Source organism: Dromiciops gliroides, chromosome 6 (genome assembly GCF_019393635.1).
Source record: "Dromiciops gliroides isolate mDroGli1 chromosome 6, mDroGli1.pri, whole genome shotgun sequence".
Classification (NCBI taxonomy): Eukaryota; Metazoa; Chordata; class Mammalia; order Microbiotheria; family Microbiotheriidae; genus Dromiciops; species Dromiciops gliroides.
The window spans coordinates 222,012,145-222,037,232 of record NC_057866.1 but is presented as its reverse complement, the minus strand read 5'-3'; the positions used below and the strand labels follow the sequence as shown (position 1 = coordinate 222,037,232).

General features: G+C 37.4%; 1 protein-coding gene across 1 annotated transcript in view; it reads left to right on the top strand.

Moving 5' to 3' along the window:
- The window catches only part of ANK2 (ankyrin 2), a 340,193-nt gene extending 315,868 nt beyond the window's left edge, over positions 1 to 24,325 (top strand). Inside the window, 11 exon segments of the mRNA XM_043969828.1 lie at positions 590 to 878; positions 9,576 to 9,861; positions 13,320 to 13,412; positions 13,874 to 13,903; positions 13,905 to 13,958; positions 14,058 to 14,078; positions 14,081 to 14,155; positions 14,157 to 14,225; positions 15,486 to 15,656; positions 16,978 to 17,069; positions 22,032 to 24,325. Of these exon segments, the coding sequence (XP_043825763.1) occupies positions 590 to 878; positions 9,576 to 9,861; positions 13,320 to 13,412; positions 13,874 to 13,903; positions 13,905 to 13,958; positions 14,058 to 14,078; positions 14,081 to 14,155; positions 14,157 to 14,225; positions 15,486 to 15,656; positions 16,978 to 17,069; positions 22,032 to 22,215 (1,364 nt within the window). The 3' untranslated portion in view covers positions 22,216 to 24,325.
- Positions 24,326 to 25,088: the final 763 nt, after the last annotated feature.

Genomic DNA, 25,088 nt, shown 5'->3' with positions numbered 1-25,088 from the left:
TTGATTAGAGTTCTTAAGTTTTTCAAAGCTAAATTATCTTTAAAATGTTGTTGTATAAATTGTTCTGGTTCTGCTCACTTCACTTTGCCTCAGTTTATACAAGTCTATACAAGTCTTACCAGGTTTTTTTTTCTGAAACCATCCTCTTCATAATTTCTTATAGCACCATAGTATTAGATGTATTCTTAACCAAACAAGGAATAGAGACAATTACAAAAAAAAATGAAAATACATAACTGTTTAGAGGAAACTGAAAAGCTTCTGCATAAACAAAATTAATGCAACTTGGATAAGAAGAGAAGTGGTCAAATGGGAAAAAAATTCTCTATATAAAATTTCTCTGATGCACATGTATATTTTGTACTATAATTTTTTGTGAATCTGTTCTTTTCGCAGAAGTTCTATATGATCAGGAAGCATCTTATGTAAACATTAGGTCTCCAAGCACCCAACATAGTGTTCTACTTACAGATGCTTAAGTTTTTATGTAAATTAAATCATGGAACCTCTTTGAGAGAACCTTAGTCATGTTGTATAGAAATGCCATCTCTTTCAGTTTCAATAACTCAATTTCTTTTCTTATCCATAGGGTTTTCAGTGCTTCAAGAAGAGATGTGCACCCCACAACACAAGAAGAAAGGGGAACAAGCTGTTTCTAAAGAGCATGAGCCATCTTCTGATCATCCCCCCATTGTCTCTGAAGAGGACATTTCTTTTGGCTATTCTTCCTTTCATGATAATATCCCCAAGACTGAGGGAGAGTTGACAGTGGAAGAGCTCACTCAACAGATTCACAAAGAGCGAGTGCAAGTTGAGTTCTCAGGGAAATTGGAAGATTTGATAGAAGATTCTCCCATTGACCACCGGCAGGAATACTTGTAAGTCTCAAAAGAAGGTTTATCAGATACCAGAAATGAACTTATAGAGCTATCTTGAGATACATTTATGGAGATCCAACGGAGTTTGAGTGGGGGTGACATGCTCAGATCCACACCTTAGAACACGATTATTTCTAAATAATCACAATTATAGGTGAACCAAAGGGCAGTTTAAAGGTGCATGTGGAAAACAAGAAAAAGAAGGGGAAGGGAACAAAGAGGGCATAGTAAATTACAATGTTGACTTTTTTCCATAAAGCTTGTCAAGGACAAAGAAGGAATGGATTCCCAAGGGTTGTACTGGAACCCAAAATGAATGGATAAAAAAGCACATTGATGGTGCAAAGCACCATGTTAAGTAGAGGGGATGGAAATATACAAGTAAAACAATTTCTGCTCTCAAGGAGCTCATGTTCCATTGGAGGAGACAACACAGGTTTTAGCTGCAAATCTGATAAAAGGTTCTCATGGTACTTAGGGTGCAATGGGAGGGAAGACTGCAATGCATCTTTTTCTATGTCATTTTCACTGGTAAAATAAATTTTTGGTGATGAGCCATATGACAGTACCAAGCACTTTGGTGGTAAAAGATCTTCAGCAGCTATGGCTGCAGCCCCCTCAGTTATAGTTTCTGGGCTCATTGTCAATGGGAATTGTTTTCTGGTATGATGGTTATAGGGACACCTAAGTGGTGCAGTTGATAGAGTGCCAGGCCTGGAGTGAGGAAGACCCAAGTTGAACTCTGGCCTCAGATGCTTACTGGATATGTGACCCTGGGCAAGTCACTTAACACTGTTTTCCTCAGTTTCTTCATCTGTAAAATGAGCTGGAAAAGGAACTAGCAAACCACTCTAGTGTTGTTATGCCAACAAAATCCCAAATGGAGTCATAAAATGGTATCTTCCATAGGGTGTTGCCATTCCCTGGGCTCTTAGACTTACTTGCCTGTCAGTGGCAGTTGGTATGAGTGGTGAAAAGGAAAGGGGACCCCTTTCTCTCCTGGGATCACTCCCTTCAGTGGTGGCTACAGGGCCCAGACTAGAAATAGAAGCATTAAATATTAATATTAAATATTAAAAGTGACATTAAAATAACAAGAGGAAGGCCTCCAAGCACATTGGAAACATTCTCTATTTTCAGAGAAATTTGGTAAGACCTCTCTTTCTCTCTCTAACTCTCTCTCTTTCTCTCTCTCTATCTATCTACAACCACAAATTGTTCCTATGTTCTTGCCAAAGCTGATTTTGCCCCCAGGCCATGAGTTTGTGTCACAAACAAGTTTTTGCCAGAGGGAATAAGCTAATACATGTTGGCATAGACTTTTCTTTTTTGTCTTTTTGCAGGGCAATGAGGGTTAAGTGACTTGCCCAGGGTCACACAGCTAGTAAGTGTCAAGTTTCTGAGCTTGGATTTGAACTCAGGTCCTCCTGACTCCAGGGGCCGGTGCTCTATCCACTGCACCACCTAGCTGCCCCTAATTTCTTAATTTAAGGATTGGATCTACCTTACACAATAGTTCATCAAACAGCCAATCGATTGGCAAGCATTTATTAAGTTCTTAGTCAAAAAACATTTGTGTCAGGTGTTGTTGCTAAGTCCTGGGGATACAAAGAATAAGAAAAAAAAGTTTTTGCTCTCAAGAAGCTTACCTTCTACCAGCAGAGACAACATATTTATACAGTGGTGCATAGAAGATAAGTATAGTATAGATGGAAAATAGCCTTAGAGAACTGTGGGAGTTATCAAGAGAAGAATCAATATTAATTAAGTGCCTCATATGTGCCAGACAATGTGGAGGTAGAAAAAGAGGCAAAAGTCAGTTCCTGTCCTCAAGGAGTTTGCTATCTAATGGAAGAGAAAACATGAAAGCAAATATATATATATATATATATATATATATATATATATACACACATATATATATACACATATATATATATATATATACATATATACATATATATATATATAAACAGGAAATGATTAAGAGATGGAAGGTACTAGAATTAAGAGATTGGGGAAGGCTTCCAATAAAAAGTGGAAATTTAGCTAGGACTTAAAAGGAGGCCAAGGAGGTCAGTAGGTGGAGAAGAAGAGAGTATTCTTGAGCTGACTCTTACAAGAAGACAAAGACCAGTGATGTGTGTTCATCCAGATTGAGGCAAGGTTTCCATTCCATAGGAGCAATGGGCTCCACATCATTATGTGTATCTTTTTCTTCTTGCTCCAGTATTGAGTCATGGGTAGATCTCATGTAAATAACAAACTGAAGACAAATGTCTTCCGCCCTGAGCAAGACTCAGTTGTGACGACTGGTCATAGGATTAATACCCTGTCTTCTCTCTGTCAAGTTTTTTAATAGTCTTTCTGTTGTACTGTGATTAATAGAAGCATCAGTAATGTACTTTAGGGAAACACATGACAATAAGAATAGCTAGCATTATTATTTTAAGGTTTGCAAAGCATTTTTATAAATATTGTGTACAGATAGCTTCAGTGAAAGCAGTCCTAATTCCCAGAAACTTGTGCATTTCATATTCCAATTGACCTGCGATCTCATTAATTTGGGTATTCTGTACAAGAGGGCCGACTGAAATCCTACCAGTCCAGAGTTCTCTTGTGGCGTCACACTTATGCCTACCTTCCACAGCTTTCCACAGCTAGTCTCCTCCTACCTCTGCCCACTTTTCCCTTCCTTAACCTCTACCTTCTTCTTGCCAAGGATTGAGGTTTCAGAGGTTAACAGTTGTGCCTTAAGTACTAGGATCCAATATGGAGAATGGGCCTCTCCCAATACAACTGCAATAAACATAACCAGATTACACTGTTAGTGCTTTTTTTCTTCCTCCTCCTTTGGCTCTTAACTGAATTTGCAGCAGGTGTCAGCTCTGATGGAAAGAATAAAGAAATGACTCTAATTTTTTGAACTTGAATGACTGAGATCATGTTGCCAAATAACTCATCGAGGGCAAGGTCTAGGTCTCTTGGTTTTTTTCCATTTTTGACTTCATTGTTTATTGCTTCTGGCTATGCACCCATATATTCACCCCTCTTCTTCCTAAGAGGCCAGTGATAATCAGGAACTGTCTTTTCTTTCTAGAAAGTTGAATTCCAGGGTCCAAGAAACTGGGACTTCCCAGTAGCTCCCATTTCTCTCTCAGAAGACCGGATTCTAGGATTGTACTGTTCTGACTAAATGCTTCCTCAGGCCTGTCCACCTTAACACTTTGGTCCCAGCATCTGACTCCAGATTTACCTATTCCTTCTCCTGGGCACTCTAAAATGTTTCTTCTACCATTATCAAACCTTCTTTTATCTTTTTTTCACTTAATAGTATGTTATTTTTTCCCAATTACATGTAAAGATGGTTTTCAACATTCATTTTTGTAAGATTTTGAGTTCCAAATCTTTCTCCCCCACCCCTCCCCAAGACAGCAAGCAATCTGAAATACACCTTCTTTTATTTTAAACTTCTTCCCCAACTCTTTCCATCTTCTATCCCTCACTAAGAAGACATGACTCCCTCCTGACAATGGTACTACACTCACCACTCTTCCAGTGGTGGTTACTCTTTCATATCTCCCAAATTGGTCACGATCTTTGTTCCCTATGGTCACTTCCATTTCCCTAGCCATCCTCACTAAGGACCCTCATTTGATATTGATGCTATTTATATTTATCACACAATCTATATCCTGGGCATACTAGGGCATTCTCCTTCAATCGCTCCTCCCTATATCCTCCTTCCCTTATACTAAATAAAAATAAAATAAAACATGCCCCTTTCCTTCTGGAAGGTTGAATTCTGGAACTCTGTAGGTGTTTAGCAGTGTTCAGGAAACCCCTCCTCCCTTTCCCAGGAAGCCCAGACTCAGGAATTCTTCCTTCAGGCCTCTAGGTAAGAGCATATGCCATCTATGTCCTCTACCTATTAGCATTTCTAGGAATGAATGGATGGGGAATGCTATGAACATGCGTAAGCTCCTCACCTCCTGACCCCTGCACCTAATTCCAGTCATATCTCTGATCCTTTCTAGCTTTCTTTAAAAAAAGGGACAAAAAGACAAACTTTACAACTAACCCCACCTTTTATAGTCTAGAACAAAGGAGATGACTCCATTGGATCAACCTATATAGTTCTAATTAGTAATGTTGAATAAAAGCTACAAAGGATTACTATCCGGTGAACTTACAAGCTGATCAGGAGCTACCCAATTTTTGTCTTTGTATCCCTAATACCTGACACATAGCAGGAACCTAATGAATGATTGTTGATTGATTGATTATTGAGGATCTACTGTGTGTACCACTGGTGTTTACCAGAATACTGGGTGTTGAATGGAATATTAATCTTCCATATCTGAAATTAGCCCATCAGACATTTTAATAGCCAGTATATATATATGTATATACACACATATGTATGTATGCATGTATATATGTATACATGTGTGTGTGTATGTGTATATGTATACACACACACACACACACACATATATATATATATATATGCATTATATTACCTCATTGCTGATTCTTAAAAGCAAATCTAACACTGAAGGAAAAAAAGGAGGATACTGGAATGATCTTTCTTTTCATCACTAATTTTGCCCATAACCACCTGCCATTTGGGATTTGGAGATAAAGGAAGAGAGAAAATAAAGGAAATTTTAAAAGGAAAAGAAAGACGGGGCAGCTAGGTGGCATAGTGGATAGAGCATCGACCCTGGAGTCAGGAGTACCTGAGTTCAAATCCAGCCTCAGACACTTAACACTTACTAGCTGTGTGACTCTGGGCAAGTCATTTAACTCCAATTGCCAGAAAGGAAGGAAGGAAGGAAGGAAGGAAGGAAGGAAGGAAGGAAGGAAGGAAGGAAGGAAGGAAGGAAGGAAGGAAGGAAGGAAGGAAGGAAGGAAGGAAGGAAGGAAGGAAGGAAGGAAGGAAGGAAGGAAGGAAGGAAGGAAGGGGAGGCAAGAAGAAATACAGATGGACACTCGGAAGCATTTTCTAACTCCTCACAGATGGAAATAGAATTAAATAGCCAAAATTTAAACTATATAGATATGATAATCAATGGACAGAAACCCTGAAAAAACCCCAAACTAGGAATGTCATGAAATAGGACAGCACTTATAACATTGTGTTAGCATAGCTGTACTCTGTATCAGTGATGGAACTTTTGATACAATAGTCCTAGGGAATTAATATAGGATGTTATTTTTTTCCAGGTTAAACATTTTATTTATATTTTTCTGTTCCAATATTCTGTTCCCTCCTTCCCTCCCTCCCATCCCCCTTTCCAAGGTGGCAAACAATCTGATATGGATTCTACATATATGATCACGCAAAACATCATCATATTTGTCACTTAATGAAAGAAAGTGAAACATAGCACGCTTCAGTCTGTTCCATCAATATCAGTTCTTTCTTTGGAGGTGGATAGTATGTTTCACCAATATTCTTTTGGGATTGTCTTGGATTATTGTAATGTTGACAATAGTCAAGTCATTCACAGTTTTTCATCGAACAATATTGCTATCTCTGTATATAGTGTTCTCTTGGTTCTACTCACTTCATTTCATACATGTCTTTCCAAGCTTTTTTGAAGTCATCCTGTTTGTCCTTTCTTACTGCACAGTAATATTCTATTACCATTATATACCACAGTTTGTTTAGCCATTCCCCGGTTGATGGGCATTCCTTTGATTTCCAATTTTTAGCCACCACAAAAAGAGCTGCTATAAATATTTTTGTACAAATAGGTTTTTTTCTCTTTTTGCAGATGTCTTTGGGATACAAACCAAGTAGTGTTATTGCTGGATCAAAATTCTATAGTCCTTTGGGCATAGTTCCAAATTGCTCTCCAGAATGATTGAATCTTTTCACAACTCCACCAGTAATGGATTAGCATCCCAGTTTTCCGCCAATCCCTCCAATATTTTCTGTTCTTGTTGTATTTGCCATTCTAATAGGTGAAAGGTGATCTCAGAGTTGTTTTAATTTGCATTTCTCTGATAAATAATGATCTAGAGCATTTTTCATATGATTCTTGATAACTTTGATTTCTTTATCTGAAAACTGCCTGTTCAAATCCTTTCACCATTTATTAATTGGGTAATGACTTGTATTTTTTTTTAAATCGATTCAGTTCTTTATATATTTGAGAAATGAGGCCTTTATCAGGGATATTTGTTTCAAAAATTCTTTCCCAGTTTTCTACTTGCCTTGTGATCTTGGTTACATTAGTTTGGTTTTTGCAAAAGCCTTTTAATTTCATAGAATCAAAATGATATGTTTTACATTTCATTTTATTCTCTATATCTTCTAATATAGCATATTAGCTATACAGAAGAATCTGATGATAACAATGATCGTACTATATCAATATATCTGGTACTTTTACTCCTGGTCTCCAAGTTCCCATTTTAAACTTTTAAGTCACGTTGCTATAGCCACATCAACATGCTTGTCAAAGAATTATATTATGTAGAATTGGAACCAGAATTAGAAAGAATCTCCTCAAACACCCTCATTTTACAGATGTCAAAACTGAGGCCCAGAGAGAAGATATGATTTGCCCATGGCCCCATGGGTAAAAAATAGTGGAATCATAATTCAAACCCAGGTCTTCTAATTTTATTCCCAATGCTGTTGTTTTTTTCATTCAATTAATTTCAATTTTTCCTTATAGGGTTGGAACATGTGAGAGTAGAAATGATTGAGGGCATAGTTTTGACTCAGTATTCCATTTTTGCTATATTCTTGTGTTTTTCCCACATTTTAGAATCAATTCCATAAGAAAATAATGAGTCACTCCACATGCTTGAGTGAACGTAAAGTTTTCCCTTAACTGATTTTTTAAAAAGTTCGATCGTAGAGGCAGCTCGGTGGCGCAGTGGATAGAGCACCGGCCCTGGAGTCAGGAGTAGCGGAGTTCAAATCCGGCCTCAGACACTTAACACTAGCTGTGTGACCCTGGGCAAGTCACTTAACCCCAAATGCCTCACTTTATTTAAAAAAAAAAAAAAGCTTGATCATAGTAGAGGAACAATGGGATACTATGCATAAATGTAGAAGCTTCTTGGTTGCATCCCTGTTAGGTCTGTGCCTCATACAAAAAACTAGGAATAATATATGCAAATAAGCCTTCATTTATTCAAGTCATGTGTGTGTGTGTGTGTTTATGTGTGTGTGTAAATGTTGTCTCCCTCAATGGAGCTTAAGTTCCCTAATGGCAAGGGCTACCCAATTTTTGTCTTTATATCCCTAATGCTAGCACAGTGCCTGGCACATAGCAGGAACCTAATGAATGCTTGTTGATGATGGATTGATTATTGAGGATTTACTGTGTATACCACTGGTGCTTACCAGAATACGACTATTCTGGGTGCTGAATGGAATATTAAAGAATTTACAGTTTACTTGGGAAGAGCAACAAAGCAAGGAAGTATGTGACCAAGTACCAAAATTAGGGATACAGATAATAGTAAATGCTAAGGTTAGAGGGTGAGTAGGGGATCGGACCTTATTTCTCTTTAAACACCAACACAAAGCCCATGTTCTCAGGAATGCCATAAAAATGCCTAACTCTAAAGCTTTGCTCATGTCACCCCATCGTTGGATAGCCCTTTTCCCTATTTCAATCTTGTTCATTTTTAGCTCCTTCTGCTTTTATGAAGCTTCCCCAAATAGTGTGTTCCATATTTCCTTGTTCTTCTCTTAGTAAATTTAAGCTCCTTGAATACAGAAATGGTTTTGTCTTTGTATCTCTAGCACTTAGCGCAGTGCTTGGTATACAGGAAGTGTTTAATAGATGCTTATTGAGAGCAGTAAAAAGAGATGACTGGCAATGAGTCCATTTATAGCAGATATTCCAACTGTAAAATTAACAATAGAATATAGCCATTTAATGCAGGGGTGAACAGTGACACACTGATCAGTATATACTGAAGACATTATATTACACAGTATTATAACACTGTAATAACTAACATTCACAACAATGACAGAGTCATTAAGGAAAGATTAAGTTATGCTAAAGAACACATATGCTCTTTATTAATGTAGGAGGCTAATAGATTTAAGAAAGATGTTCATTAATACATTACTTTTAATATATTAATACATTACTTCTAGAAAATTAAATTATGGCATAATTTAAATTTTTGTTCTTAAGGGGAAAATGTTATGCATGTCATGGATTGTTAAAGAAAATGGGAGATCACTTTTCACTCTTAAGGGATGTGAGCACTGGGGATGATGCTATTATACCTAATATTTGCCTAGTGCTTACTATGTGCCAGGCACTGTGCCAATTGTTGTTTGGTCATTTTCAGTCAGGGTTAACTCTTCATGACCCATTTTGGGGTTTTCTGGGCAAAAGTAATTGGAATGGTTTGCTATTTCCTTTTCCAGCTCATTTTACAGATGAGAAAACTACTTTGCAAATAGATTTATTTAATCCTCACAACAACCCCACAAGGCAGGTGCTATTATTATTCTCATTTACAGATAGGAAAGCTGAGGCAAACAGAGGTTAAGTGACTTGTCTAGGGTCACGAAACTAGTGTCTGTGGATCGATGTGAGCTCAGGTTTTCCTTTCTCTAAGTCCAGCTATCTATCCTCTGTGACATCTAGCTGTCTTGAACCTTTTTAATGACATGCCTTGTGGTTACCTCCATTCCCTCTGTTTCAGTGTCACCACTCCAGGAACAGAACAGGAAGAGGCAAGAAAAGTTGTCCAAGTATCTGGTTCTCTCATTAAAACACCTGAAGAAATTAGTGCAACTTCTGAAGAAGAGAGGCTCTACCTTCACACCCCAACACATGGTGATCAAGGAGAGTCTCCCATTGTGCAAGAACCTGAGGAGACCCTATTAAATAAAGAAGAGAGCTCTACAAGGAGAAGCAGTCTTGTCATTGTAGAGTCAGCTGACCAAACACAGAAACTTGAAAAATTTGAAGAGGAATCTTTTGAAAAGGTAAAAGGATTCCTCATTTATCTAACTTCCAAAGAATCATAATAAAGTTTAAAAAAAAAATGGAAGAGAGCTATTTCTTCCACCTGGAGATTTCCCCTTTTTTATATGAGTGCATTATTTTATGTCACAAAGATTGTTTAAATCAAGAACAAAGGAAAATGGTACATAGCTTTTAATTTCTTTTTTTTAGAACTCATGCGTTTAGTCATAGAATCTCAGGTGTCAGGAGGGTCATTTTTATAGAATCAGAATTAAAATAACTTTAACATCCCAAGCAAGTGGTCATTTGGCCTTCACTTCAAGATCTTGACTGAACAGGATCATTCTACGAATTTATTCATTGCATCAGTACCTACAATCTTCACTGCCCAGTGATTGAGATCCTCATTCTCTCTAATTGTTGAGATAGGCAGTTCAGCCTCTGGTCAATGATTTCTTCATCTACAAAAAGAATAGGCTGGGTCAGCTAGGTGGCACAGTGGATAGAGCACTGGCCCTGGAGTCAGGAGGACCTGAGTTCAAATCCGGCTTCACACACTTAACACATAACTAGCTGTGTGACCCTGGGGAAGTCACTTAACCCCAATTGCCTCGCCAAAAAAAAAAAAAAAGAATAGGCTTAAAATGATGATTTAAAAGGTCCCTTCCAGATCTTAAACACAAAGAAACAATTCCTCAAATTTTGTCTCTTTAAAAATTATTTCACATATTGACCAGTAGGTCTTAAAAGATAACCAGAGCACTATTTATTCTCCTTGATAAAAGATATTATAAATTTTATTTTTCATAATTAAGTTGTTTTCATTATTTTACTAACAATTAGTCATTAATTTGGACATATTGCTGAATGGAAGACAGTTTCATGAAGAAAATTCTACAAAAAGAAACTATTGCCAAGGAGTTCAGTTCACTTATGGAGTTGGAGTCTCTGAATTTGGAAAACTACAGTCATTCATAGAATTTATTTTTCATATTGAATCCCCTGAGATTGAGCAAATAGCATTTGAATTTCACAATCTACTTGAGTCTTCAAATATCAACTTCAAGTATGTTCCCAATGACCAAGACAGGGCTATGTGTTTCTATTCCCAGTTCTATGATTCTGATGACCTAATTTGGAAAATGGATTAAGAAAGGAGTATTTTCCTTATTTCATGCAACTCCCATTAGGAGAAGCATGAATAAGAGTATAGTTGTCAGAATAAATAGACCCTGGTCATTTTCTTTAAGTGATAAACCTTACATTTTCATTTCTAAGTCAGAATGGACTCTCCAAGAGGAAGAAGCTCTCTGACATAGGGGAAAAAAAAATAGAGATTCCCTCACTGTTTGTAGACCCACTGATGAGGGAATGGTTTGCTACCAGGAGTCATGTAGAGAATACATAGTTATTTCTCAGCATGCATTGATTCTCCATCATAGTGGAAAAAATCAAGTAGCTACATTTTTCTGAGGTCCCAATGATAATTGGGAAATTGACATCCTTACTCATATATGTGGGCACCAGAGGAATGAATTTTTTTTGAAAATACTGCTTTTTATTCAAATTTATTTAAAAATTAAGGATTATTTCTCAGGAAACTCTAGAATATCTCAATCTCAAAAATACCTCCGCTTCCTATAGGCAAGACAAGGAGTACTTGTTACACAAAGTATATACATATAAATAGTTGGATAAAAGAAATGAGAACCTTTAAAACAAAAATAAATTTGGTTCTGGGATTTAGCAGTCTAGGTAAGTTATTACTGTCTACAACAATCAACAAGCATTTATTAGGTGCTTTCCATATTCCAAGCAACATGTTGAGCACTGGAGATTCAAATACAAAAGAGAATGACTGTTTTGCCCTCAAGGAAGCTGGGGGAAGGGTAGAGGTGTTCTGCTGCCCTCTACTGGTCACTGTAAATTAACTGACATAGGATTAGAGAAGCATAGATGGTATAAACAGGATTTGGAGATGGAAGAGGACCTTAGCAGCTCATTCCTCATTTTATGAAGAGGAAACTGAGGTCAGGAGGAGGTTACGTGCTTGTCCAAGGGTACAAGAGGTAGAGACAGAGAGACAAGATTTGAACTCAAGTCATCTGAATCTGAAGCCCATACTCTCTTCAGCTATTTGAAGACATGATTTCTGAGTAATTCTCAGGTCTTGTTTTGATTGATACTCATTCATTATAAAAAAAATTTTTTTGTTTAAAAAAAAGTTTTTTTGTTTAAAAATACATTTGATTTTGTTTTTAAAAACCTCTTTTGTTTGTTAAAAACAACAATAACAATAACAACACCACCAACACAAAAACCAAGGTGAGTTCAAATCTGGCCTCAGACACTTGACACTTACTAGCTATGTGACCCTGGGCAAGTAACTTAACCCTCATTGCCCTGCAAAACAACAACAACAACAACAACAACAAGGGAAATTGTTTTTTAAAAGTAAGGGAAATAGTGTTTCCATTTTTTGGAAAGAATGGAATAAATAAGTTCATAGGACCAGGGTTCAAATCTCAGCTCTGCTATTTGATTGCCTGTGTGTTCTGTGACAAGTCATTTAATTTCTCCAAGTTTCAGTTTCCTTATTGGTAAAAATATCCCTTTGGCGTGGATGACTTTCAGTTAAGTTCATTGCTGCCCCTATCTATGGTCCTGGGGTGTCACCAGAAGGTTCATACATCACCAAATTCACATCCAGCATACATTTCTTAAGCCTTCAAAACATCCTCCTGGGCTCAGTAGTAGACACACATGACTCACTGAACATTTATTGAATAGCAACTCTGCATGAGCTTCATTTGACAAACGGAGAAAAGAAGATAGAGAGACAAATCTAGTTTCTTAAAGCCACACTATATTGAGGGAATTTGGTGGAGGAACTCAGAAAAACTCATTTGAATGTGGGTCTTGAGTTTCCTTTTCATTGATGTACATGGCTTTTCTTTGAAAGAATGCCTTTATAAAGCTCAAATCTCTAACAGCCTCTGGCACACTACACATAGCAGAAAATCACTATTTATGAAATTAGTCATTTTCAGCCCACATGCACTCAATACCAATGTCACTCATATCATTTTGGTTATAGGTTTTCATCTGACTACATACATAGGAGACAGTAGCCCTGACCAAAAGGGAAGCTGTCATTTCTTCTTCCCAGATTGTGACAGATGATGCTCTAACAACCTTCAGAGTAACAGTTTGACTCCAGATGGCATTTATCAGTCATCATAACCAAAGCCAACGTTCTTCTTGGGAGCAATAGTCATTGCTACAATTCCTTTCTTTTACCCATTTATATCCCAACGAAAAATCACTTGATGGTTCTTGGTAGACTTTTCCCAGGCAAAAGAATATAATCAACCCCCTGAATAAACACGTTCAAAGCCCAGTGTGAACTCAGGCAGAAACCAGTGGTTAAATAGTGTTTAGCATATTAAACAAAGCCATGCTTCCCTGCTTCTACCAGGAACTCACCAAGGAATTAGGTGAGCTGGATGTCAGCTCAGATGAGGATGCTATGGTAACCACCAGGGTTGTTCGTCGCCGAGTGATAATTCAGGTACAAGTTATGAAATTATTGCACGAGCCAGGACAGCTTTGTCCAGGTGACCCTCCGAGTGTGGCCCCGCAGCAGTGAGGGTTTTTAGCACGCTCCCTGAATAATGCATGGTCATTTGAAAATGGATCCCATCACGCTAACAAGTTTTGTTTGGAAAGAAATGTAGTGGTTCCTGCAATTTTAACCCGTTTCCCAAAATCACATGAAAAAGGACCAGCAAGATCTGGTAGCTTCAAAGTCACCAATCTTATGGGCTATGTACATTTTTGTTCTTTTTCTCTAACTTAGATTTTTCTTTTGCATGCTTTTCCTATTTTAATTATTATAACTAAACTATTTACAGGTTTTTGCTCCTTAGAAATGCTTCTCAACTCCTTTAATTGCTATATTTTATTTTTAAGCACTTGGGAGTAATTTACCAAAATTGCACACTATAAGATATGGTTCTCTTGGCTATTTAGGGAGATGATATGCCTGACATACCATCAGAAAACAGTAACAGAAGAAGAATACACTGATGAACATGGACACACTGTAGTGAAGAAGGTATGATTGTTCTTACCTTACCATTTGGGCTTTTGATACCTTTTTCCCTAAATATTTTAAGGCAAAATTGAGATGCAAACATGACAATGATAATTACAGGTTACCAGAAAGGTCATTAGGCAAGGTACCTATCACCAGAAGGCATAGAAAAGGAAGAAGTTACTATGTGTGGAACACTACAGGAGCCTGTGAACATATGAGGAAGGAGATGGGTATTCCAAGGTTATAAACGTGTGGTTCTGAAGGAGTGACAGTGAACAGTCAGAGGTGAGCATATCTCAGGGCATCCCAAGATAACTTGGTATATGGTGGAAGAGGAAAGAGGACTCAGGAGAGGCAGGAATGAGGGTTGGGGGAGAGGATTCATTAAGATTGGTCCTTGTCTATCCTCTATCTTTTGACCAGAGAACACTATTACATCTTTCATATTGTTGTGGAGTCATTTTATGTATTACTTTAATGAACACAGGGAGATTTGTTCTCATTTTTCCACTGTCTTTATAATTTGGTTTCCATCCTCCATTCATGTCATAGTCTGACAGCAGGAATATAAGAAAGAATTGGAGTAGAATCAAATTTATGGAGTCCATTGGGTAAACAGCATAAGGAAATTATGCATATAAGTCAGCGATTCTTATGATTAATGTACCTGACTTTTCTAGGCCATTTTTGATAAATGACATTCAGAAATGCTCTGAACTATTCCCAAGGGGATTCCAAAGCTTGATGAGTATTGGTTGTGGCTTAAAAAAATTCAGTGTGACATAATAGATGGAATTGGCTTAAAGCCTTGGGTTCAAAGTCCATCTCTACTGGCTGAGCAACCCTGGGCAAATCTAAGAGCCACTCTTTATAGAGAATTTGCCCAACTACATTGGCAGAGTCCCCATACCAATGAAATTACAGGTCCAGGTCCTATCCCCATTCTCCTTCCAGAGGTTCTTGTCAGTTATAGAGGTGATCTACTGCCTTATTTTTAGGCAAATGAGCCTTCTCCACTTCTTATTAGGCCTAGAAATTCGGCTATACCCATACCTTTGGGCCAGTGTTACATTATGTCTACACAACACTAAAATAACCAGATTTGCATTGAAAAACAGTCTAAAAATGGCTTTGTCTTCACGCTTCCATACAAACAGAACCAACCAATTTCTTTCACTGATGTAACTGGTGGTTTTTTAGTGTTGTATAAACACAACCTTCATCAAAGTCAAGTAACCCTCAAGCAGCTAGCTTATGGAAACCTAAAGAAAGTGTCTATTTTGGTCACCTTCTTCCCTTTTGTCTCTGTCATATTAACTAATGAGTAATAAGCATGTATTTTTTATTGAACGTTTTCACAGAGAGTGTGACAAGTTAGTTTTGTTTTGAATTATTCTCAAGTTTACTAGTGATGGAGGTTGAAATGCTCTGGTGATTCTCTTCTGAATTTTCCCTACTTGTTCAGGAGACTGACTTAAGTTCAAATTAATTAATGTCATGGTATAACAGAATGAAATTGTGTCCTGTCTGTCCCTCATTCACTAGGTAACTTTCTCTGAGCCCAGTGCTTCAAAGTTTCAGTCTGAGCCTGTGGAAGGCCGTAAGGTCAGCAAAGTTGTTAAGACAACTGTGGTACATGGAGAAAGGATGGAGAAACATTTGGGGGATTCTAGTTTAGCTACTGATCTTCCATCAGCCAAAGATGACTTTGAAGAGGTATAGCAGCATCACCATTGTCTTTCTGTGTTTTTATGTATGTATCTATGTGTAATTCTTTGATAATCATCCAATATAATATTATTCAGCATTGTGTTATTAACACTTTTGCCCCATACTTGTAATTTTTAAATTGGTATATTTGATTGGAAGGACTTTCATAGAAAATGTTGCAAGTCAAATTTTCATAGTCATTTCAGATATTTACAGAAAGAGCTAAATAAAATAATTGATATTCTCATACATAAATCAAAAGTAATGATAAGATTCATCAAATTCTGGTTTCCATTAATATGAAGTTTGGGAATTCACCTACTCCATATATAAATCAAAAACAAAGGTAAAATTCTTAATTCTAGTTTTCTTCGATTATGTTTGAGAATTCACTTCCTACAAAACATTTTTTATATTAAACCTCTCGAAATATATTTTTTTAAATCTGGAAGATGGTAGTTTTAGTTACTGAACTTCCATCAGCCAAAAATGAATTTTGTATTAAAATCTAGACATTTCTTGATTTTTCATATTTAAATGCTTCCTTCAGTTTCATGTCCAATATCATTGGTCAAACTCTCACCTTATTTTATATTAGATTAGTGCTATCAGATGGAATCTTAATCCCATAGAATTCTTGGCCTTTTTCCCCCCACGAAGTTTACAATAATCCATTGGTGGGCACTTGTGACTCACGCCAGCAAAAAGAAAGCTGGTGAGAAATATATGTCCTCCTTCTACCTAAACAGATTATTTGTGTAGAGATGGGGTACACAAATGGTCTAATTTTTTTTTAGTTTAATTTTGGTTAAGAGAAATATTTTGCCAACTAGTCACTAAACATTCTGGAATCATTGCAAATGTTGATTATCAAGTGTGGATCATCCAGGTAACAGACTTTTGTCTTTCTTTTTCTTTTGGTTATTTCATTCTTCATTTACATCATCCACCATGTTGGCAGTTGGTTGAAGGGAGAAATGAATAGCAGCCAATGTGTAATTGCTAGTGAGTACTGTGGCTTATGAAGGTTTATAGGGAGTTGTGCAGTAAACTAGCAATTCCATACACCTGTTGTGTCTCCCTTAACCCTCCTATTCAAAGAAATTTGGAATTCACTGTTCTCATTTTTTCAAGCTGAGAAGAAAAATCCCATTTAATTAAAAATGTAGCTTTTCAGTATAACCCCCAATTTTTTTTATTGCTAATCAGTTTTTTTTCCTTTCAAGAATTGTGTTCACATTAAATCTGGATTTTTTTTAAATGTCATTCAATTTTCTTTAGGAGTTTGACTTATAGGATTTTGTCTTATATTGCATTTTTGCTTCAGGCTTTGAGTTATACAGGTAGCCATGGGAAAGTCCACCTACCCAGTTTAGTAGAAAATGAAATCATGAAAGAGGATGGATCAGTTATTAAAAGGTTTGGTTTGGCATGGTATGATGCTTTGACTTTGATGGGGGAAATATTAACCAACTAACAATGTACAAAGGATTGGGGGGGGGTTATAAAAACAATAGCTACAATGGTATAATGCTTTTGTTTGTGAGGTATAAGATGGTAATGATCTAATTCCCATTTTGCTGATGGGGAGATGTAAATTGAGGTTGAAGTGCCTCACATAAGGTCATATCATTAGAAAGAACTACAGCAAGAATTCATGATCTGGCCAGGGCATCTGACCCAGAAGTCTGCTGATGGCCTTTCACATTGTAGCTTCTGGATAAAATGTTGACTATCATTAGATTACGAAGCTTTGTTAAGTCAATATACAAAGCGCTGTGCTAGTAGCTGGAGCTACAAAGACAGAAGCATGGTAATCCCTGCCCTCAAGGACCTCACATTCTACAAAAGGAAACAACTTGCACATATATAGAAAATTCAGATGGTGGTGGGTAGCCCTAGGAGCCCCCCTTCAAACAAGGGAGCTATATTGATAGACTCACCCAAGCCAAGATCAATCCTGGAAGCAGCCTTTCTCCATAGAATGGTGTCAGGCTTTTCTCAATCTCTGGACCATTTCCCACACTCAGGAGTTTCAGGGAAAATTTCTTAAATAAAGCTTAGGTCTGGGCTCATGTCTAGAGTCTTCCCTAAAAGGGCACTAAAAGTTGGTTTGGGTTTTTTCCCCCAGAAAAGTTTTCTCTATGTACAAAGTAGATATTAGGTATAGGAGAGCTATTTATTTCCTCCAAAACAAAATAAATGCTTAAACCACAAAGACATTAATAACAAATATTTTAAAATACAAAATAATAACCTCTCACACTTGAGAGGTCACAAACAACTTTGTGGGACCGTATCTCTTTTCTATATATATTCTGTTGGTTCAGTAAGAAATTATGTTGATGGGAATTCCTCCTAAATATTAGCTTTGTAAAGTATGTAACACCTTTGAACATAATAATGTTTAATGCCCTCTGCATGTGGTGGTGAATAGCATAGGTCTGATTTTTATTTGCCTTTGACTACTTGACTGCATTCAGAGATACCGAACTGAAATTTTCCAGATTCAATTGCCAGAAATAGCTCATAAAATCAGAAAGCAGTACTTGTGGTCAGGGCTGCGAACAGCCCATCTGGGAATCTTTGACTTCTGTTTCAGTCACTGAATTCACCAATAAACCTTTGGACGAATCACTATAGCTTACTTAGGGTGAGTTAGCTTCTTTTTTGATGTGGGAAGTTCATGTGAGTATTAATGGGATTAATAAGCACTTCCTGTACCTCAGTAGAAAGCTACCATTCAAACTCTTGTTGCTCTCTGTAGCTATTTAAAATCCATTAAGCATGCCAAATTTGCCGGCAGAAATTAGAGCTTCTCTCACTAGTTTGCTTTTCAGCCAAATGTGAAAAGTAGTAGCAGTACCCAGCATCTTGCAGGGGTTTTATTTCTAGACAGCTAGGCCTTGATTAGAGTAAATAATGAATCCCATGAAATAGTTGCATTATTAGAATTCATATTGAGTATTTCCATTGAACTGGCACCAGTGACTGTATTTTACATAATTTTAACTTCAAATAATGTGAATTCAAATACATTCTTTACCCTTTCCCCCCCACAAAAAATAAAGTGATTTGGATTTCTGGAAATTTAAAGAATACCTTTCATCAGGTCATTTAGGAGAAACCTAGGTAACCTCTCTCTCTCCCTTCCCTCACCTACGCCTTAGAACCATAGAATCATAAATCTGGAAGAGGCCTTAGAAATCATTTCTTTAAACCCTTTTGTTTTATAGATAAGGAAGGAAGCCAAGACCGAGTGAGGTTAAGTGACTTGCCAAAATTAGCTAGTTGATTGGTATCAGGTGAACTGACCAGCAGAGAGAAATGGGTTGTGGGTGAGAGACAATTCAGGAGCTGGAGTGATACGGCCCTCAGCAAGAGCCAAGGAAACCATTGTAAAGACTGTGCAGAATAAAATGTGGCATAGTTCATTGTGGTTCATAAAATGTGACTTTAAACATTATTATATGATTGACCTGAATCTGTTAATTATGTACTACTGTCGGGGCAGCTAGGTGGTGCAGTGGATAAAGCACTGGCCCTGGATTCAGGAGGACCTGAGTTCAAATCTGGCCTCAGACACTTGACACTTACTAGCTGTGTGACCCTGGGCAAGTCACTTAACCCCCATTGCCCCACCAAAAAAAAAATTATGTACTACTGTCTTCCATGCTCTCTTAACCAGGAATCTGGGTTCCCAAGGCTTACTCACCTGTTCTCTTGGCTATCTCAACCACTGCATTGCCTTCAGGTTCCTCCGAGTAAAGATGAAATCAAGATGTCCCTGTAGAAAAGGACACAAGTATCCAATTTACCCCTGACCTTGCTGTCACACTTTAATGATACTTTATATAAATATATAAATAACACTTTACATATAGTTCCCTGTGAAAGAATAGCCAAAGACCCTTTCATCCTTTGTTGAAAGAGCTCCAACCCAGGGAAATCTACAACTTCTATGGGCCACTCATTTTCACTTTTAGATATGGCTAAATAACTAATTTTTTTTTCTTTTGGTCATGTTCTTCTTTGGCAGTCTGATGAAACATACCTTCTCTGAATAAATTGTTGAAATGCATAAAATAAAATATATGATTAAAAAGGTAGCCAATTAGGTTGAAAACTAGTTATTAAGACATTTAAAAATGACAAGTTCATTGACCTCACATTAGAATTCCCTGCTTTAAACACATGAAAACAAGAAGGAAAGTTCCAAAGTTACCTTTGTCTTTCCATGAAAATGGAACTTCTTACTTCCTTATCTTTAATGAAATTCATTCCTTTTGCTTCTTGTTCAAAGTTTTGGTCCACTTCATTCTTGTCCAGGTAGTCTAACCCAAAGGTAACCCAAATTCTTGGGTCTTTAATCTGAGAAAGATGCGGTTTGGCCAGATTGTTAGGATTCTAATTCTGTCCTAAAAACTCCTCCTAGTTTTATATCTACTGTGGTAAAAATCACTTAAGAAGGAAGGAAGCTGTTCTATCTGACCACCCCAAAGACTCCATCCCTGGGCTGGCTCGTTCTACATTTTACCCTGCACAGACTTTACAGTGGTCTCCTTAGCTCTTGCTGAGATCTGTAACATTGCAACTCCTGAAGTGTCTCTCTCCACAACCCCTTTCTCTATGCTAGTCAGTTTACCTGATGTTAATCAAGTAGCAATTCTCAAAAACTGGTTTTACTCTTCTGATATAGGACCCATCTCTTTGTCTAATATTCTAGGCTAGCATCTAGACCTATTTCCCTGAGCAACTAGGGGCCCTATATGACTAAAACCATAATCCTTGAAACCTTTCTGTGATAAAGCAACTCCTTCCCCATAGCCAGAAGCAGATGGCTTTAATTTACTATTTCAAAGCTTGCCTCACCTGTTAGAAATCCCCCCCCAAGTTTCTCTCTCTTATCTGAAGGGTTCCTCTAACACTAAGCTTATTTGTAGAAATGAGATGATTGATATTCCCTGAAATTAGTGAACATTCATGATTTTCCTAGCTTAGATAATAAGCTCCATCCATTTCCAAAGGTTGAGGATCCTTTTGTATATGCCCCTCTGGTGTCCACCCCTCCTGGGGAATGACCACTTAGAATCCTATCATTAAAACCTTAACTTTCCTGCCCAGCCTGGTCTCATCCTATTCCCTCCTCACAATTCAACTACCCTACATACCTTGTTCTTTCTCCATTTCTGTGTCTTCTATTGGATTAAACTGCCCCCTCCATACATGTGTCAATGGATTACATAAATAACATATACTGTATTCACGTGGTAAGAACAACGAACAAAAGTTCCCATAATTTCAGTTTGAACTTCAAAGAAAGACCTTATAGGTGTTAGATAATGAACTAGAGTTTAGAAAGTAGACAAACTCAGTCATCAGAACTATAACTAGAGTGGGGTTGATGGGACATTTTTTATCAGGTATCAATATTTAGATGGCATTGGTATAATTTAAAACAACAGAGCATTGCACCTAGTTGGCAAGACTAGGTTTTGACTCAACTCTTTGGCTTTGACTCAATTCATGACTCCATTGCCTCCCACGCCTCATTAGGGCTACAGCCTCAGGGTTTTTCTAGCCCTACCAAATGTGGTGTTCCAGGATCTAGAGGATACATACTTGACTCTAATAATTAGTTAAAACTGTAATAATGACCAGTCATTTTATATTCATTAAAGGTGTATCATGTCAAGTATATTTAAAGTATATACACTTCGTATGTGTATATATATGTGTGTGTGTGTGTGTGTGTGTATTTATATATATATATATATATAAGTATATGGAAATTGCTGTAGCATGTATTTGCATGAATTAATAATAGTAGGACAATCAACACTTCAGCATATTGAGACCTCAAGTCTATGGCCTTTGGGGTGTCACTCAGTCCCTTCAGCAAATCTCTCCTGGGTTAGAAGATCTGTTGGTTTTAATATTTATGTAACCCATATTACCACACCTTCCCCACCTCTTTCCACATATATCTATACACACATATACATAATAACAATGCACATATAGGAAGTATTTTTGTGAGGTTTGACCCTCATTTACTTATGAGAATATTTGTTATTTTTCCAGATTAAAAAAAATATCCCTGACTTAACTTACAGGTAACGAAATTAACCCAACTCTCATTTGACAGGCAGAGAATACTGAAGTCATGTGAATTTCAGTCGTTCTCCGGTGATCACACAGCTAGTGAATGGCTAAGCCTGATTAGAATCCAAGTTTTGTGGCTCACAGTCCAGTCCAGTGTGGTTTTCATTAGTTGCCACTAAACTTGGCTCTCTTTGGATGAAAGAGAGACAGACAGAGGGAGACAGAGTCACAGGGAGAGACAGAGACAGTAATTCTTTCCTTCTGTTTCTCCTTCAGGACAACAATGAATAAAGCCAAGACACAGAAGAGGACTGTCGTAAAGGACCAGCATGGAAAACACATTCACTTGGAACAGCTGGAGGATGTACCAGAAGCACTAAATCCAGATGACTTCCAGCATGACCTCCAGCAACTTCTTAGACATTTCTGTAGGGAGGACAGGAAGCATGAGGCCAAATGAGGGTCAGAAAACGACACACCCACTTAGTATGCAGCTTTCACTTTCTTCAGTAGGTATAGTGATCACAAATTGCCTAATCAATGGGATACACGGCATTTCTACTTTGATCACACACCACGCTTTTGGTTTTCTTTCTTTCTTTTTCTTTTCTTTCCTTTTGTTTTTAACTCTAAGCTAATTTGTGACCAAAGAGAGTATCCTTCATTCTGGATGTTTTTTCCACTAAATTGTCTTTGTGCTCTGCTGGGAACTGGCCACCTCAGTTGTTCCTTTGCTTCCGTGCTAGTTCCACGAGGATCCGTTGATCTGGACAGAACCATCTGCAGGCCTCTTCAAGTGACCATGGATATGTTCTGGTGAAAACACCTACACAAACTGTACATAGCTAAAGTGCTTGAACTTACAAAACTTTAAAAAGAAAATGTCTCTCGTGACTACACTTATCATCCTGGAATAAAGGGTTATAGAAATTGCTGAACAATGATTAATAAAGTATATTGCTAACACAATCGACTGAAAATACAGATCTGCTGCAACAAGCGCCTTCCAACCTACCTGGTCCATAGGACTTCCAGCTTAGTGATCTCTCACCATGAAAGGTGTGAGGGTCAGATGGTGATCACCTTCAAGTACAGCCCTTACTGCGAAGTTGCCCACTAAGACTCTCTAACTGCCACCTAAACAATTTGGGGGATAAACACCATTGGAAGAACTAAAAAGAACGATTAATTAATCAGATCTCTAGCAGCTAAACTACATCCTATGGCACATTTGAATTTTAAGATCCTTCCAATTGGGACTCGTGGGAAGGGTGTATTAAATAGATATAACACAGTCGTTTTTTTTTCTCACTGCTTTAGCAAACCACATTGTCTTACTGGTGGTACCTTCTGCTGGCCACTGCACTGTAGATAACTCAGTGGGAAACAAGGTTTACTCGCTAGACATAAAGTTAAACTCTTTCACCATGTTTGTTTGTTTGTTTGTTTTTAATTTTCTGGATTGCCTCTTCCCAAATACATGCATGTGGCATTTAAAAATTCAACCCAAGAACAAAACCCCTCTTGTAATCATGTCGAGAGCTTATCATCCTTTACTCTTAGCACTGAGTGAGTGATCAGCTTTGAACTTCAGATTGGGACTGTTTTCTGTTTGCAGATGAGGTTCAGAAAGTTTGATTTTGGTTAGTATTTTTTTTTGATTTATTTGTTTACATTTTTGGCTTACATGCTAAGACTTACAAGAACATTTCTGCACTTTTTGTTTGGTTTCAAAGAAGGGAATATAAAATCTGAGAAATTTCCATGTCCTATACCTTATTCTTCTAGTGGTTGGAGCTGTGTAGTATTTTAACATATATATACAAATATCTACATATAAACAATATACATTTTGAATCAGTTATTTGATAAAGCATATTCCAAGATGAAGGGAAAAAAATGAGTCAATCCTCCAGGACTAAAAAATTTCCAATCCTATCTGGTCTTTTCCTGTTGTGGGGGTGGAAATGACTCATTCTTTGCTCTGAAAGTAAAAAATAAAATAAAATAAAGACAGCATACAATGGCATTTGATCATTGAAGTAACAATGCCGAGAGGAAAACAGAAAACAAAAACCACCTTTCTTGGGAAGCAAGGCTGCTCAGAGGCCAAGCCCCAAAGATTCCCATACTAGCACTTTTTTGGCAGTTGGATAGGAAATAAATTGTTCTTGGCACTCAAAATGAGAGAGATCCAGGGTGGAACATATAAGATGCACCATGACTTTCTTCTTGTCAAGGACAGCATTGGTTAACCTTTAATGGAGCTCAAGAAAAGCATTTCTGTTGTGTTTCTTGCAGTGCAGATGATGTCTGTGTAACAACATAATGGTTATTCACCTTTTTTGATTTTGTTTTTTTGCTGTGTTATCAAAGAACTTGAATACTGTGAGAAAAAAAGTGAATTTTAAGTTGATGAATCAGCATCTTGTTCCCATGGTGATAACACCAATTGAATATATCTATGAGGGCATGTATTAGTTAAAGGAAAAAAAATACACTAACAACACATAGCTGCAATGTGTACAATGGCTGATTTAATTAAATAAAATGTACAAGTGTTAAATGTAGCAAGAGTGATTTTGTTGTTCTTTAGTCCTCACCATCCTCTCTAGGAGACCGGCACATTATTACAAAGCTAGGAAATCAATGGGTAGGGGGAAGAGTTAAGTTTCTTTTCCATATTATTGTCCAAAAGACAATTTAAAAAGCTATACTTGGGGGCAGCTAGGTGGCGCAGTGGATAGAGCACCGGCCTGGAGTCAGGAGTACCTGAGTTCAAATCTGCCTCAGGACACTTAACACTTACTAGCTGTGTGACCCTGGCAAGTCACTTAACCCCAATTGCCTCACTAAAAAAAAAAAAAAGCTATTAATCATGTCATGGTGAAGGTAGAACATTTTGGAGGCAGCCACAAATTAGATTACCACAACAATGAAGATGATGAAGGAAAGGAGGCAAAGGATGGGAAGAATTTTTTTAATAGCTGGAATTGTAGATGAAGCATTCTGGACTTCCCTGGAATCACCACTATGAGTATGTGTTCCAACATGGGGTTTGTTTCGATAGCTAGGTAGGAGGTAATACTATCTCTTAGGTACTGGTTCTCAAGAGCAAGGTTTAGGAGTTATTCCTTTCTCTTGGATGATGTTTGTTCAATTCCCTCATTCTACCAACTTTAAGCACTTACGTGGCACACTGTTTTATACATGGTTGATGCCAAATAAATGTTTGTGGTTGTCATATTCAAAATGTAATTGAAATAGTTGTAGATTGGTAAGGTCTAGTTAAAATTCATATTTTGGGGTTGGTGATACTTTCTTTACTTTTAT